At 33.9% G+C, this 15,966-nt stretch overlaps 1 protein-coding gene across 4 annotated transcripts in view; it reads left to right on the top strand.

The window, feature by feature from the left end:
• The window catches only part of Spag1 (Spag1 axonemal dynein assembly factor), a 38,280-nt gene extending 23,179 nt beyond the window's left edge, over positions 1 to 15,101 (top strand). The window contains exons 10-14 of one of the 4 annotated variants that reach the window (XM_071588551.1): positions 1,047 to 1,215; positions 2,252 to 2,411; positions 4,781 to 4,945; positions 7,080 to 7,183; positions 12,801 to 15,101. In XM_071588551.1, coding sequence (XP_071444652.1) covers positions 1,047 to 1,215; positions 2,252 to 2,411; positions 4,781 to 4,945; positions 7,080 to 7,162 — 577 coding nt within the window. In that variant the 3' untranslated portion in view covers positions 7,163 to 7,183; positions 12,801 to 15,101. Of the gene's footprint in view, positions 1 to 1,046; positions 1,216 to 2,251; positions 2,412 to 4,780; positions 4,946 to 7,079; positions 7,711 to 9,253; positions 12,019 to 12,800 lie in introns of those variants that run through there. The other 3 variants (XM_071588550.1, XM_071588549.1, XM_071588552.1) reach the window with 3 other exon arrangements.
• Positions 15,102 to 15,966: the final 865 nt, after the last annotated feature.

Below are 15,966 nucleotides of genomic sequence, written 5' to 3'. Positions count from 1 at the left end.
GGGTAACAATGAGAGTAGCTCTGGATAATCAACAAAGAATGTCAAAATAATAGATAAACAGACCTGGCAACTCATGATTGTTTACACACGAATAATTACCAAGCAAATCACATACAGGAACACAATGTTTCACAAATTCTTCATTACTTACTTCAAAGTGGGTACTTACATCCTGCATTCATAATTATGTCTTTTTGTGGATTTATTCTTAGCATAAGCGTTTCGTTTCATGTATTACTCCTCCAATTTTGCTCAAATGACGAATGCGAATAGGAGCAAAGTATTTTTAAAAAAATTAAAGAGCTCAGTGTTGAAATTAACTAAATACATGCCGCATATAGCGTAGGTATTGCTAAACAAAATTAATAATTACATTGCATTGATAAAATAAAAAAGTTTTGTGTAGTTCTTATAAGATACTTTTTTGAAGAACCAATTTTGGTAATTTCACTTCGCCTGTTTTTACTCTAACTTTCTGGTTATTTTTAATGCAAAAAAATAGTGTTTAACGCACTCCTATGCTCAAATTTAATGATTATAATATGCGAGGTGAAGATCACCGATGTAAACATACTGCTGCCCTATTGAAAGTATACCCAGGCAGAGTTTCAAAGGTGAGATATCTGGCCGGGATGTAACTCCAACCCATTAGCGGAGTATCACTCCATCTGAAACTTGTTCGTAATCGCTTTGGATGGTGAGACTCACTTCTGACTGGTAATACCGACCGGCAGAGTCACTCTGCCTTTCATAATCGCTCCAGATGGTAAGACTCATTTCAATCTGTATCATACCACAGACAGGTGAGCTCTGCCAGTGGTGTGTGGTGTTTGTAATAGCCCCCTCAGAATATGAATTAGCACATGATGGAACCCTTTTGTGGTCTAACTTAGGTTATATACCAGTTGTAGGTGACAACCATGAAATTTATGCAGTAATAAAAATTTTCCTGATTTATTGTAATGACAAGGTGAATCACTAGTATACCGTACTCTTTGTTGCTAAATTCAATTATATCTCATACCATGAATGTTTAATTTTCACAGTTATCAAACGGTACAACCATTAAGGGATATGCCAATGCTAACAAATGAATGTGAATCTGCTATCTCAAGTGAAGGTAGTGAGACTTTTGGTCCTAGCCTTTTAGACAATTTAGAGAGTGAACCTGTAGCATGTGGCTCTGATTTACAGAACTCCAAAGACCAACCAATGGTAAGTTTTGATATCCTATGGTCATTCCAGTAATTTTTCAAAATTTGTAATGTTTAATTCTGGTATCCAATGTAATAAATAGTGACGTTAAATTTTTATAAAGTTTGGAATGACTTTCATGTTTGACCCGGCCTGCCAAACTAACTTTATTCAATCTATAAATTGTACATCTCAAATCAATATTTTCTGACCATGGTCTCAACGTCATATTACAACACCACTATCTAGGGCTTACTTGCTCAAAAATTTGTACGTGTCTTCTTCAAGGAGTATCTCAAGGAAATTATAGGGGAGGATTATTGAAAGGGGTGAGGTAAAAAGGGAAGGGGGAAATGATTGAATGTTTTGAGGAATGGGAAGTAAAGGAGGGTTGGCAGCATGCTGCTTTTGCAGATGCATTGCTAAGCAGAGGGTGTGTTAAAGAGGAGGGAAAAGTAAGGGAAGTTCACAGAGTAACTGAGATTTGGTTTTGACTCCCGGGGGGGCGCAAAAGTTGAACAAAGTGCTGAACATTGTGAATTAGTCAGGTTGTTTAATAGTAATGCAGGAGGTAGCTGTTGACATTTTAAATTTTCAAGCCATTCTAACCAATTTATAGTTTTTTATAGCTGGCATTAATTCTCAAATACATCAGGGGGTTTAATATTGCTTAACTGTGTGGGTATATGACAATAATTTGGTAAATATTTGTGCATTGTTTGCACAATTCACTATCACTATGACTACTGCAGAAATTGCTTGTGTGTTTTTCAACCCTAGTAAGCATGAAAACGTTTTTCCAATTCACTATGAAAGAAAAGAGACTTATGTGCTACACATTTTCACTGCTCAAATTCTTAATAAATCATGACTTAATTTTAGTGTACAAATCGTTAATAATTGCCTAGAGTACACAGTTTATATTAATAAAATGAATTATGGCCAAAAGCTTCATTTTTATTTTGTCTCTGACCCAAAGCACATAATTGTGTCATATAATCTTGATTTGGTCTGATATGATACCCTGATACTAATAAATAAAACCTTTCACTTGAAGGAAATCTCAAAGGATGATGACTGTTTTAAGGAGTTGGATATGGAGTCATCAAGTTCACCCTATAATTTCCTTAAAATCTGGAATCAAGTTACTGATGATGAAGATTTAAGCAAGCATGCCAACCTTTTGAAAAGGATTAGTCCAGCCAATTTATCCTCAGGTAATGTGTTTGTGTGGCTTTCCATTATATTATATTTCATATTCCTCTTATCTAGAGTATATCAGTGGATGGTGATGCTTTTCCCCTGATAGTTCATCCATGAAGGTGTCCCCAAGCAGCTGGCATTTTCAAGGTTCCTTTTCAATGCCACGTGAAAATTTCATTTTTTTTTCTTAAAAAACCTATGCTGATTTACTTACTTGTATATGCCCTGTTGTGTAAAATGTGTGAGTTTTCAATTTTGACCTCTGGTTAGTTTAATGATCAGTTCTGTCAGTACCTTTAATAGGAAAGGGTTCGTTTGCTACACATTACCAGATTGACTTCTTAATACCACCAAATTAAGATTTACTCTTATGATAAAAAAATAAATGCATGCCACTTCTAAAGTCCCTTCATTTCATCATTCATTAATATGGGGCTACATCATATTTCTAGTTTCAGTTAACTTCAAAGGTCTTTGGCTGATTTTATTCTTTACATAGACATATTTCTCATGTATAATATTTGTTGCCAACAGACTGCTGAGTATTTCTTGCAATATGTATGTATACTCAATGGAATGTCATAGTCCAATAAGTGGAGTGCTTGGCTGCTAACTAGATGGCCTAGATTCAATTCCAGGTGATGCCTCTTAAGCTTCACTAAACTTCTGTGATTTTTTGAGTACCAGGTCGTTCTAGGAAACCATAGGCGGCTCAGGGAAAGGAACTGGCCTCCTTACCCTGTTGTATGAATTTCTTACACCATTGGCCTCAGCCCAATCGTGGACTTATCAGACCAACCAATTATGCTGCAATATATGAGGCATACTCAAATAGTATGGGCTGTTTGGTCATAAAAAATATGTATTCATTAGAAAAAGTTTTAATTGACTCTTTTGGTTTCCTACAAACCTATACTTCACTTTTCAACATAATCGCTGCTCCCTTCCGGGTGCTTTTTGTAACTCTGAGCCAGTTGACAACAGCAGTCTTTTAGTTCCTTGTTCTCCTCAAACCATTGGCTCTAAGCATCTATTTCAAGTGCAAGATGATGAAATAGTCACTGGGTGCAAGGTCTGGACTGTAGGGTGAGTGATCAAGCATTCTTTGCTCTTTGTGTTGATCAGTAACTGTTTTGGGTACCCACCTTATACACATTTGTGATATCTGATTTCCATAACAGTCGTGTAAATAGTGTTGTGTCCAACAAGAGCAAATTTATTAGCCAGAGCACTAATTGTTAATTGTCAATCAGATCGCACTTGTTAGTAGTCTTGTCGAGTGATCCACTTGTTTTTATTGGTCTGGAAACTGGATCTGTCACCTCATTCTTCATTATGTATGTTTATGTGGTCATTTTTTATGTCTTGACAAGCATTGTCTAAACTTTCCCTCTCAAATTACTCTAGATCCTTAAACTAGGCAGAATTCCTGATTAATTTGGGCAGCTGGTGATCCTTTTGCGCCCAAAAATGAATCGCAGTATGCTCTTTGCAACTGACAGAACAATGATTTTTACAGACCTTGTTATCTGCATTCACCGACAGGCAAATGACGATTGAATCAAAACAGCTTCAGTGGCTTAGGAAACAGTCAATCAATGGCACTGTATGCATACAACTTTGCAGTGACCAACCAATATTTAAATTCAAGAAAATGGCCCTAACTTTTCAAATATGCCTTGTGTATTGAAGAGATATGAGTAACTGGTGGAAAGCTGAGAAAGCATTCAGTAAGAAAGGGAATCGTTTTAGACAACACTTGATGTTTTTGACTGCTCATTGGAATATCATAGCTTGGTGACCACTCATTTTGGGAAATCTGGAATAAGTCCGGGCTTATTCAAGGTTCTCCAAAAAATCAGTAAAATGGTTAAATATTTTAAAAAGTCCGAAAGGTTGTATGAGTATTGGATATTCTGGATACGAATAGTAATCTTTTTAGCTGTGAAACCATTTCTTACCTAGCATAGACCATCGCTCATGTAGGCCTGGCAAAAATCAAAACTATTGCTGGACCAAATGATGTTATCCCTGTGGTATGCATAGTGGTGATGGATTATCACTGAAAGTACCTATTCATAGTCAAGGGAGCAAAATCAGAAAAAAAGCTCATATCAGAAAATTGGGGTAAAGTCTGGACTGAGACTCTAGAAAATGGGTGGCTACTATGTGTATACAAATCAATGATTGCAGGTAGGATTGGATGATCCCAGGAAAATGTAAAGCAGAATCTAGGACTTGTGATTGCTTTGTCCCATTTACGATAATGTTAAACCTATATGGGTTGTGACAGTTTTGTTACAATTAATGCCATAACATATGTGGTAATGCCATAAATGTGTTACATTTTTTGTATATATTGCATTTTTTTATCTGCTTATAGTGATTGGTGAAAAACTGGATGGATACATGCTCTCAACAATTATAGCTTGTCTAAACTTGCACTTCAATGATGATGAGAATCTTCTTTTGGATTTCTTGATTGGCATCAGTCAGTTGCCTAGGTTTAAGGCAGTCAACCTTTTTCTATCAGCTCAAGAAAAAAATGGTAAATATTTTTTTGTCGATTTTTTGATTAACCTTTTCCAAAAATGTGCTTCCTGGAATAAGTTACGATTCATCACAAATGATGAAGGATTACTGCTGTTATTTCATTCATGCATTGCAGTAGTTATGTGGTTATTGTGGCTGCATAAGGTTATAATTAAGGCTTTGATGGATTGAGAAAAATATCTTAACTTGAAATAGTTTTCATTAGGTAATCATTATTATTATTATTATTACTTTTTATTTGCCCAGAGATCACAATACAAAAATACCAGGTGGGTGAAGTATGTACATGATATAAGGCACGTCAATGAGGAGCAAAGACACAGGCTCAGTTAAGATACATAAAAGAATAGATGCTCATAGTTACATAAGTGTTTGGTACAAACCCATGAACATCGGCTGTAACATGCACATACAATATCAAATTCAGAAAAATCATTGATCACAAACATGAATCAGACCATTACCATTGCTAGAAACTAAAAGTATGAACTTACTGGTCGGGAATATTGTTGAGATATTCATCAACCGAGTAAAACATATTGCGTTGTAGATATCTTTTTAGTTTATGCCTGAATACGGCAGTTCCCTGTGTATCCTTGATACTTTTGGGTAGTTTGTTAAATAATCTGATGCCCATTTCATTGGGTCCTAATTTCAATGCTTTAGTTCTTATATTCCCATAATGGAAGTCATTCCTGCCTCTGGTGTAATGATGATGATAGGCAGAGTTAAGAGAATAGTTGCCGATGTTATTTTTTATATATAGAATTAAAAACATAATGTAGATGCATGGGAGTGGTAGCAAATTTAATTCATGGAAAATAGGCCTTGATGGAGCATTGTAAGGTTTCCTGGCGATGATTCTAATAGCTTTCTTTTGCATTTTAAAGATGGTTTGAGAAATAGCAGCTGATCCCCATAATATTATACTGTAGGTTATATTAATCATTTAATATTTATATATTAATCATTTAATCATTCATAGGTTATAGTATCATTACTGTTCCAAAGGTAACATTGAGATCGGCCAATTCATCATCTTTGAGAACTTTAGATTCAAGAAAGTTATATTTTTTACTCCGCTGCAGTTTACTTTACAATGAAAACAACAGTGGTCTACAGCATTAACTTGTAGTTTTGACACATAATGACACTTTCACTAATTAGTGACCTAGGCAGAACTCTGAAAAGGCAAGATTAGTATGAAAACTAACATGAGTTATGATTTCATTAATATGCAAATCCGTGACAGTTTTGGGAAGAACCCATTTGTGAGAGATTGCAGTATTCTTGTTTAGTCTTTGACAACTTTTCTTCATTTTGTATCTTTGCTGAAAATTGGTATAATTTAATATAACTGTTGCAATTTCTATGTTTCATTCACTGGCTATAAAAATTTGATGAAAATAATTTTTTTAAATCTTGTAATTACGAGGGTGATTCGAAAAGTATGGTCTCCTATTTTTTTTATGAAAAATCAACTTTATTCTCAACTTCGTGTACATCGTTGGAAAGGCTGAGCATTTGGCTATTTTTCTACACAGATGCAAAAAGTGATTGATTGTCAAGGCAACTATGTAGAAAAATACTAAGTGCTCAACCTTTCCAACGTAGTACACAAAATTGAGAAAAATTTGAATTTTCATGAAAAAAAATAGGATGTTTTACTTTCCGAATCGCTCTCGTACTTATGACCACTTCCCAATGGGAAGAGAATAATTTTTCACTTTGTCCCAAGGAAAGCAGTCTTTATTAATTTAGGATTTCTGAATAATCTTAATAAGAATAGATGTACTTATTGTTTCTACGTACGTAAGATTCTCAAGAGATTTATATTTCTTTATTTCCTTTTTGATGTTTATTAATTTAATAACTACATATATACTCAGAGGAACATTAGATAGAAGGAAGGAAAGATGAGAATAAAATGTGAAAATTGTTTTTATTCATCTTTAATAGGTTTCTCTTTATGTATAATGAGTTTGATGTTCCCATTTTTCACTTAATATCCCAGGAAGTGCATTTTATTAGTTAGCATGATCACAAAACACAAAGTCCACTGCACTTAATTGTATTCTTGCACAAAATGACGTTCAAAAAAATTAATGTTCTCATTTTTTATTTTGCAGTTGTCAAAAGTTTATTCCGAAAATTGGAGGAAAGTGGAAAGCATAATATACCAGAAGGACTGAAGACATCATATGAATTGTGATGTAGCCCTGAAGGAGAAATGGTATGAATGAATTTCCAAAAAGTTTTCCATTTGTGTCTGCAACCATTTTTGCCACTGAAATTTGATGAAGTAGCTGGTTATCCACGGCTGATGACCTGTTAAAATGTCTGACAAAAGCAGTGTAGATTGCAGATTTGTATTTTAAAAAACAAGTTATCATCACCATTTCGTACTGTCCACATGAAAAGTAAATATCACGCATTAAGTATGATGGCATGGAAATAACAGTTAAAGCTATGCTAATTTGTTAAACTATTATTTGTGCCCTTATAATCAGGAGTTCAGGTTATGCTCCTGGTAATGTGATTCAATGTATTCTTACTTTGGGAGTTAAAATAATTTCCAAGCCCTCAGGTTGACATTGAAATAGTTAATTGGTCACTGCCAGAAATATTTGCTTCTTAGTAAATGTGTGTTAATTCCTGCAAATTTTGATTACTTGTATTATTAATTTTGAAAAATATTCCTACTACTCTTTCAATGCATTATGTATTTGGTTTTGGTAGTACAGTTTAGTGGTACATTTATATTTGAATTCTGACTTTTTATTTGTGAAATAGTGCCTTGACAATTGCAATGCATATGATCATATACTTACTTGCTAGGAATTCTGAGTAACTCTGATGGAACTCCATCAGAGTTACTCACACCTCTGAAGGCCTCATGGAACCCTAAATCTCATTGACATTTCTATTGCCTTCCGCAATTGCCTTGTACAGAAAAATAACATATTCATAATATTATCCACCAAATAGAGCAATCATTGATCTAACTCATTATTATAGCATTGAACATTATTTATTATTGACTTTCTGCTTTTGTTTACAAATGTTACTCATTTGCAATAATTTGGGTTGGCAAACATACTGTTATTTAAGTACATAGCACAATTGTTTCTGCAAACAAAAACACAGAACAACATTTGACACTGTAGAAAACAATTTAGCAAATCTTAGTGCAGAAAGGAAATGAATATGTTTTTATGCTTAAAATTTTGTAGTATTCTCTCAAAAAAACAAGTGACTTGGGCTTTTCCTCAAAAAATAGTCATTACTATAGTCATAAATAGTTGGACCTAACTATCTCTACAGTGTAACGCCTTCAGGTAAATAACAATCGTTGGACTACACATACATGCCTTGCTGGGGAAGAAAGGATAGGTGGGGACAAAAGAAGAAACCAATGGTTAAAAAGGTGGGAGAGGGGAGGTAGAGAAGGGACACTTGATTGGGGAGGGGGTGGAGGAAAGGAATGTTGGAGACAGTTGAAACTGTGTTATTCATCAAGTGCACCAGGAAAACTATTTTTTGTGGAAAAGTCTCTTGTCTTCTTTCATCATGAAGGATTTCCACCATGTTATACCTGAAACTGTGTTATTTATTAAGTATTCTACTATCGGTATAATCAAACAATTCCTTTTGTTAGGAAATGGTATTTGTTAAAAGGATAGCACACAACATTGTTTTGTACAAGGACTGTGATATGGTGCAACTTCCAATAATTCTCTCGAATAAATAAAACGGCAGCAGTAAAACAGTGCTCTGACAGAAGATGTCCATGAAGCCCAAGAACTAAATGGTGATCTTGAAGGTTGAAAAGTAAAGCTATGAAACGGACCAAAGTGAATAACAATTGATTCCATACTATTATAAAGTAAAACCGCCACAGCTTGCAAAAAAATTCCAAGTTTTATGCCTATCAAAAAAAATTCTTGCAGCTAAAGATTTTGTCAGGCCATCAGCTGGAACAATTCACTCATTACAAACTTAGGGTACTTTGTGTACAGCATTATTTGAAGGAGAAGCTTGTCTGGGTTTGATCCAATATTGCAGCCACGTAATATGTACATTAGTGTTAATGTTTTAACTAATTGCAATCACCAAATTCATTAAATGTGCTGTCAATTACTTTTAATTGTTGCTGCAATCACCCCTGTTGTCTTTCCAACTCATGTCACAATAGCCCAAGATGTATTTTTCCATTTTTTCTTGTTTGAAATGGAATGAGTTTCTTATCTTCAGCATTGCCTTAAATGTTCCTCATTCAAAGAGTTGCAATCCTCTTACTTAGTGTCTTCTCTTCTGATGCTGTTGCTCTCTGCCATGCAAGGATTTCCTGCAATGGCAGTCTTCAAGACTTGGTCTCCCCTTCAAATCCTGTGCAGCATCTGCCTCCATGGCCTGAATGCTGTAGTTTCTAGTAATTATACTGTTTTTTGATCCACTATGGTTTCATATGCCAAATAAATGACATGGTTACCTATTGCTTCCCTCAGTCATGTTGTTTAAAGTCACATCATCATATAAATGATCACCACACTGGGGTAAAATGCCTTCACAGTCACCATTCATATGGCTCCAACCTTTTGATCTGCCTGGCATGGCCTATCTTGCCAATAGTGATCACCCCTGCTATCACCAGCAAAGATTGATGGATTCAAAAGTCATTGGATTGCTCCATCCTCCTCATGTCAAGAATTTAGTCCTTAGAAAGAGCCATTAATTTACCGGTGCAAAAAAGCATTAGTTTTTTGAGAAGATATAGCTTGATTATCATTAAACACTTAAGCCAATGCAAATTGAAGAAAGTGTGGCAAAACATGATATTTATGTTATTAACCTGGTTACTGTGTTGGATTTTTTTATACTCTTTGTGTTACTAAGTGGAGTTATTAGTTAGTGGCTACATGTGTGCTGCGATGAGGTATTTCGGGAGATACTTGATTTCCACATTTCTCAGCAAAAGATACAATGCAGTTATAATATTTAGTAATATCAACTTATTATGCGTCCTAATCTAACTACATACATTTTTTATCAGGCAGCATATTTAATGATTTCACGATTCAAGTTAAAAATCATATCTTGGAAAGTTTTAAAATTACTCAGTGTCATTGATTTATTTCGCAAAAACACTCCAGCAAAGGATTTTTGATGTTGCTGATTACCAAAATAGAAAAATCTCTATCATACCTGAAAATTTTGCCCCAGTTCGTATAATGCCTTGGTAACCCAAGTTCTAATTGATCTCGCATTTGTATGAGATTAAACATTTGAAGCTTACAATTAATTTGTTTGCTTTTATAACTCCTAAAATATATTGTCTTAACGTCCTAAAATAGCCTAAATCATCTAGATACATTCTTAAAACACACAAACTGAAGTAAACGGCCGTAAAGCTATTGACTTTCATATGAGAGATAGCTGATTTGGATTGGGAGAGTACATGGATACGTGGAAAGCAGATACGTGGAAAATGAAGTTTAACTTATGCTCAATTTTTTCAAAATTGTGATTTTTTTAACAAACAATTAGGTTTTTCAATGAAGTAACCTCAAGAGTGTGAGGAGGAGACCATTATATATTTCCCTCAAGGGAATAATACCTTTCAAAAAATTCCATGAAGGGTGAAGAAAAATCATACCAACACCTATGCATCCAAATCTGCAAATTTGCCCTAATATCAATGTAATGGCTTTTTTTTGTAATTTTTAAAACCATACTTTTAAGATTTTAAAGTTTTTAATATCTAGTGTTGCAAAATGAAGTCAAAAGGTTACCATTAGCATAGATAAAACATTAATGCAAGACAGTTAGAAGGGTACAATTGGTATTTAAACCTTATGCAGATGCCTTTGATGGGCATATACAGGTATTCTCTCTCTCACAGCTAAAGAAGATTGCATTTGGTCAAATTTTTATGATATACCATATCACAGATAAATTACATTTCATTCTGATCTCTTTATTTGATGTGTTTCTCTTCACCTTATCAAATGACTTCAATTAAGCTGAGTTTTCCTTTGATTTAGTGGTCTTTTGGTGCTGAAATGTGGTATGTTCTCAAGAAGGGTGCATGAGGAGAACTAAGATTCAGAATTGTGTCGAAACTGAAAGTGTCACAGTTCATCAAGAATCACTCAAATTCATGTATATTTCATCGTTCATATTTTTACTGTGGTGGAAACCCAAAGTATAGCAATAACAAGGCCTTGCATCAGCCATTTTTTTGACAAAGTAATTGTGGATGGAAGTAGTAGGCCTCGTTATATTCTCACAACAATGGCTGTTTGCCAATAATTAAGAGAAAGTCTAATGATTTTACTCATCATATTTGCACGTTTCATACAAAGTGTTGAACAATAATGAAGCCTATCACAATGTGACTACAAGAAAGGTTCACATTGATTTATTTAATTATTTCCTCTTGCTCATCCATAGTGTTTCATATTTTGCCCACTGTGATATTTTAAAAATTTTTCACCCGAAAGAAAATGTAATTGTATTTAAATATGCTTTATGGAATGGGTAAATAAATAAAGAATCAGATGATTAAATTGTATGATAAGTGAGGTGGAGGTAAATGGCATTGAGTAAAATGAATGCATATTTGATTAAAGACAAGTAGTCATTTAAAGGTGAAGAAAATTATAATTTGAATGGAATGTGTATCAATTTTTGGCACAAAGCTAAATAATCTAAAAACTCTCAGTTTATGTAACTGAAGAATGGTGCCATAGATATTGTTGCCCCATCTTCCCTTCCCCAATGCATTACAGAATGGAAAAGGAAGTTTGGAATGAACATGTATATTATGATTGGAATTAAAAAGTGTTTTGTCATACTCATTTGAAACCATTGAAACTGTCATTGTACCTTAGTATTAAAGGAAGTTAATTGAGTTCCTACTTAAAAGCATGAAGTGTTTCTTATTGCTTACTTTAATCATATTGTTAGTGCTTGTATAATGCATATTACTAAGATATAAAAGAAACCTAACAATTAAGGAAGTGATTACATGTTTACATAATGAATAAATCTCCCATAGAATTGCAGTGTCATTCGATTAAATATTATGGTAGCTCTTCATTAGAAGTCTTTTTTATGAGTAACCTACAGTTTTTAAATAAAATAAGTGGGGATTCAAATATTTGAGTACCATGGTAAATGATTGTTACCTATTAATTAACATGGTCTCATCTGCTTGAAATTTTTAAGTAATGTCAATGAGTTGCAAAATGTACCAAGAAAATATTTTATTGGGAGGTTGTCTGTTTTTGTCAAATTAAATAACCTAACAAGGGATATATTAATCCTATTAAGTAAGGCAGTTAGCAAATCTCATTTCAGATATTGTTCTCTTCTCTTTTACATCTCAACCTATGTCATCAAGCTTAATCTATTAAATTAAAACAAAAATTGAACAAAATATAAATATTGAAAAGGATGATTATTTAGAACTATCATGACACATTGAAAATTTGCTCCATGGTTCATTATTTTAATTATTCATACAAAGGCTTTTGGCTTTCAGTGTGCCTCTCTACCTTATAGGTTGTTTCTTTCGATTATTTTTCTTGCTTGATTTTGACCCTAGCCACAGGAAATCAAAATTTTAGAGTTAGTTAGGTGTCTTAGAAAAACTTATGATGACCAGTGTAAAGAGCTGACAGTTTTTTAAGATTCAAAGAGGTAATTTTTCTCAGATTTTTTCCAGTCGGAAGAAGGAAATTTGCTGTACGACACTATAGAATGGTACCACTTTTGGCATATCTTTTTCGCATCCCTTAAAATGAGATTTAAATTAAAATTCTTCCTCCCCCGATCTGGTTTTTCAGGTTAAGTAGAAGCTGAATGAGATACCACTTGAGCAGCATTAGAGGAGTTGAATAATGATGTGTGAATGTGGCTTTTTAGTAATAGAGCATGGAAGATGTGAGATGACAGCTGTGAAACGCCGACCTTCCTCTATAAAATGACTGTTGTTATTACTGATAACTTAAGCTAAATAACAAGATACTGAGAACCATGAAATTGAGGACTTGTGTTATATTTGAATAGTATTACATGTAATGCATTAGCATGAAGCAATTATTTTATGAACATGATATCCATACAGTTATATCCATCCATACAGTGGTGCAGATTAAAAAACAAAACCATTAAGACCTCAAATCCTGCTTATCACATTATCAAAAGATGGATATTTATAAATGAGTAGATATTTTTTGCTGTGTTCTAAATATTCATGATCAAGATTTTTTTTATTTGTTGGTGTAGTTTTGACAGTGTCATCTGTTCCCAAATTAAACTTGGAGTCATGAAACAAACATTCTTTTGAACTAACTTTATTTATTTAAAATTAACAGGTATTTAATGACAGTAGACTATCTGATAAATTCATTTGAAAGCAAACCGTTTGACCTAAAGCTTTGTCAAGAGACCATTGTTTCATGTGTAAAAAACTTAGCCATTTAAATTATTTCATGTCTAGCACAGTGCATTGTAATACAGTCATTTTGCTATTACAAATTTAAATGTAAAGAATTAAATTTGAGTTCATTTAAAATTCGGTAATGAAGCATGTAGAGGTAAAGCAAGCCGTAAGTGTAATGTAGTGTTCTTCCAATGTGCTACTTATTACTGTATGTAGTCCTTACAATTGAAAGATGATGTAAGGTAGCCAACTACTCATTTAAATTTTTTAGATATGGCTGGTAGCCCTAATTTCATTTGTGTGTTTGAATTTAGTTTGATATTTTGCTGACATTCCAGGCTGACACTAGAGCAAATAGTAAAACCTTACTGGTGTGCATGTCCATGGCATCTATCTTAAGCATTTTCAGTACGACATCTAAAGGTAGAGAAAAATATAAATAATGCACCTGAAGGTTTTGAGTACCAGCTTCGGTTACTGAGCAAATTCCCATCTTATTGAAGCTATATGAGTTTCATTAAGTCTTCTCAAAAGGAAATTTTAGCACTGGGTCACAGAGATCAGCTATGGATAATTTTGACTGTGAACATAGTTGCAATGGATTCTACTATTATTAATGGATTTTACAAAACTATTTACAATTAGAATTGCAATGTGCTACTCAATTGTATTTGTAAACAAAGGAATGCAAAGTTATCCAAGATTACTAACTTTTTTTTCCCTTAAATGAAAGTACTGTTAGGGTATAACAGAAGTCATGGTCAAATCCATCACACCAGTTTCATTTGAAAAATTTAACTGCGTAGGAGGAAGTAAAGTCTAAATAAAGTAAAAAAATAAGTAAAAGTAAATAAAGTCTCTCATGTACAGTTGTCCTTGATTCATCAAAAATTTTTATCAGTGGCATTTCTTTAGAAGTAAACGCTTCATATTTTTTTAAGCTGTGAATTTACAAGCAAGTATATCCAATTGAAACTTTTTTGTATTCTCTTTTCAGAATTTAAATTCAATGCTTAAATAAATTGTGTTTGTTTATTATACTCTCTCATACCTTGTCACCTTTTGGAGCTGAACTTAAGTGTAGTGTTTTGTATGATTCTGCAAATTAAGCTTTCAATATTTGTTCTCTGCTGTTTGATTTTTAGAGTGCTTATTAAACAATGTGCAGAAATAAATAGTTTTGTAATGCATCTTAAATCAAAACTTCGATTGAAATGGTGAGCAAGTAATTAATTCTGAATAAAACTGGTAAAAGTAAATTTCTTCCAATTTTTTCAATACGTAGTAATAGAAAGAATTGGAATCATAAGCTGCCTCTGTACTTCATTCAGGGAAATTTTGGTGTGGTTCATTAATGTTATTGCAATCTTCATGTTGTGGTAATCATTTTATTCAAATGTCTATCGCTACAATATTCTGGATATGGTAAAATTGTTTTGTTATCGTCCTTACTGCAGTGTCCAATGTCAGGTTGGGTTTTTGTTATGAGAGGTAAGTAAATTTATGGTACAATTGTATAGACTTGATCCATCCAAAACCTGCTTTGACCAGAAGGTCACCAATAATAATAAAGTGAATACCATTTAAGTTGCTTTTTAGAATGTGGAAATACTCCTTTTCCGTAAAATAATTGTTATTTAATCACAAGATTCAACTGGAGATTGATGTTTAGAGAATCAGTAATAAAAAGCAATTAGGTGAATTTATCTTTTTTGTTGAAGTAATATTACAATTTTTTACCAGAGGCATCTACATGCTCTTTTCTAAAAATGAGCAACGAAATTTTGAGTAAAGGCTGCAAAGGCATGCAACCCCAGCGGGGTGGCCATTGAGTAATGATGTCAAGTTAAAAACACTATTGGGGAAGGCAACGGAAACCACCTCAATTATCATTCCCAAGAATATAATAATAAACCCTAGAGAATATGTGTCCTGGCAACTACGGGGCTCGGCCCAATTGGCCGTGTGTCGTGCCCGGCAGCAGGGGAGGCAAGGCTTCCGCAGTCGTCATCCCACAAAACCCTTGCAAGGGAAAACCAGCCGCAGCAGAACAGAAGACGCAAGAGAAGAAGACCAAATTAATTAGAATTGGAACATGGAATGTTTGGACAATGTTGAGGACAGGAAAATTAGAGAATATCAAGCGAGAAATGGAAAGAGGAAATATAGATATTTAGGTTTATGCGAGGTGAGATGGAAGGATAGCGGGAATTACTTGAGTGATAAGATTATACAGCAGAGAGGATGAGAGCCAACAAGGGGTTATCATAATATTGAATAAAGAAGTAGGAAGAAGCATAGTAAACATAGAACAAGCAACAGATAGAATATTACTAGTAGAGATTAAAGTAGAACCAATGAACATGGTCATTGTTCAGGTACACATGCCACCAAGGAATCATAAAGAGGAAGTAGATCGGATTTACAATCAGTTAAAAGAGGATGCATTTTCATGTTCCTGGAGGGAAACATTTGATAGTGATGTGGGATTTTAATGCGATGATAGGTGAAGTAAGAGATGATGATGAGGTGGGGGACTACGGTTAAGGCATGAGGAATGACCGGAG

Source organism: Hetaerina americana, unplaced genomic scaffold (assembly GCF_022747635.1).
Source record: "Hetaerina americana unplaced genomic scaffold, ioHetAmer1.1.p SCAF_3, whole genome shotgun sequence".
Lineage (NCBI taxonomy): Eukaryota > Metazoa > Arthropoda > Insecta > Odonata > Calopterygidae > Hetaerina > Hetaerina americana.
Note: the sequence above shows the minus strand (reverse complement) of the source record. Positions and strands in the feature narration are given on the sequence as shown.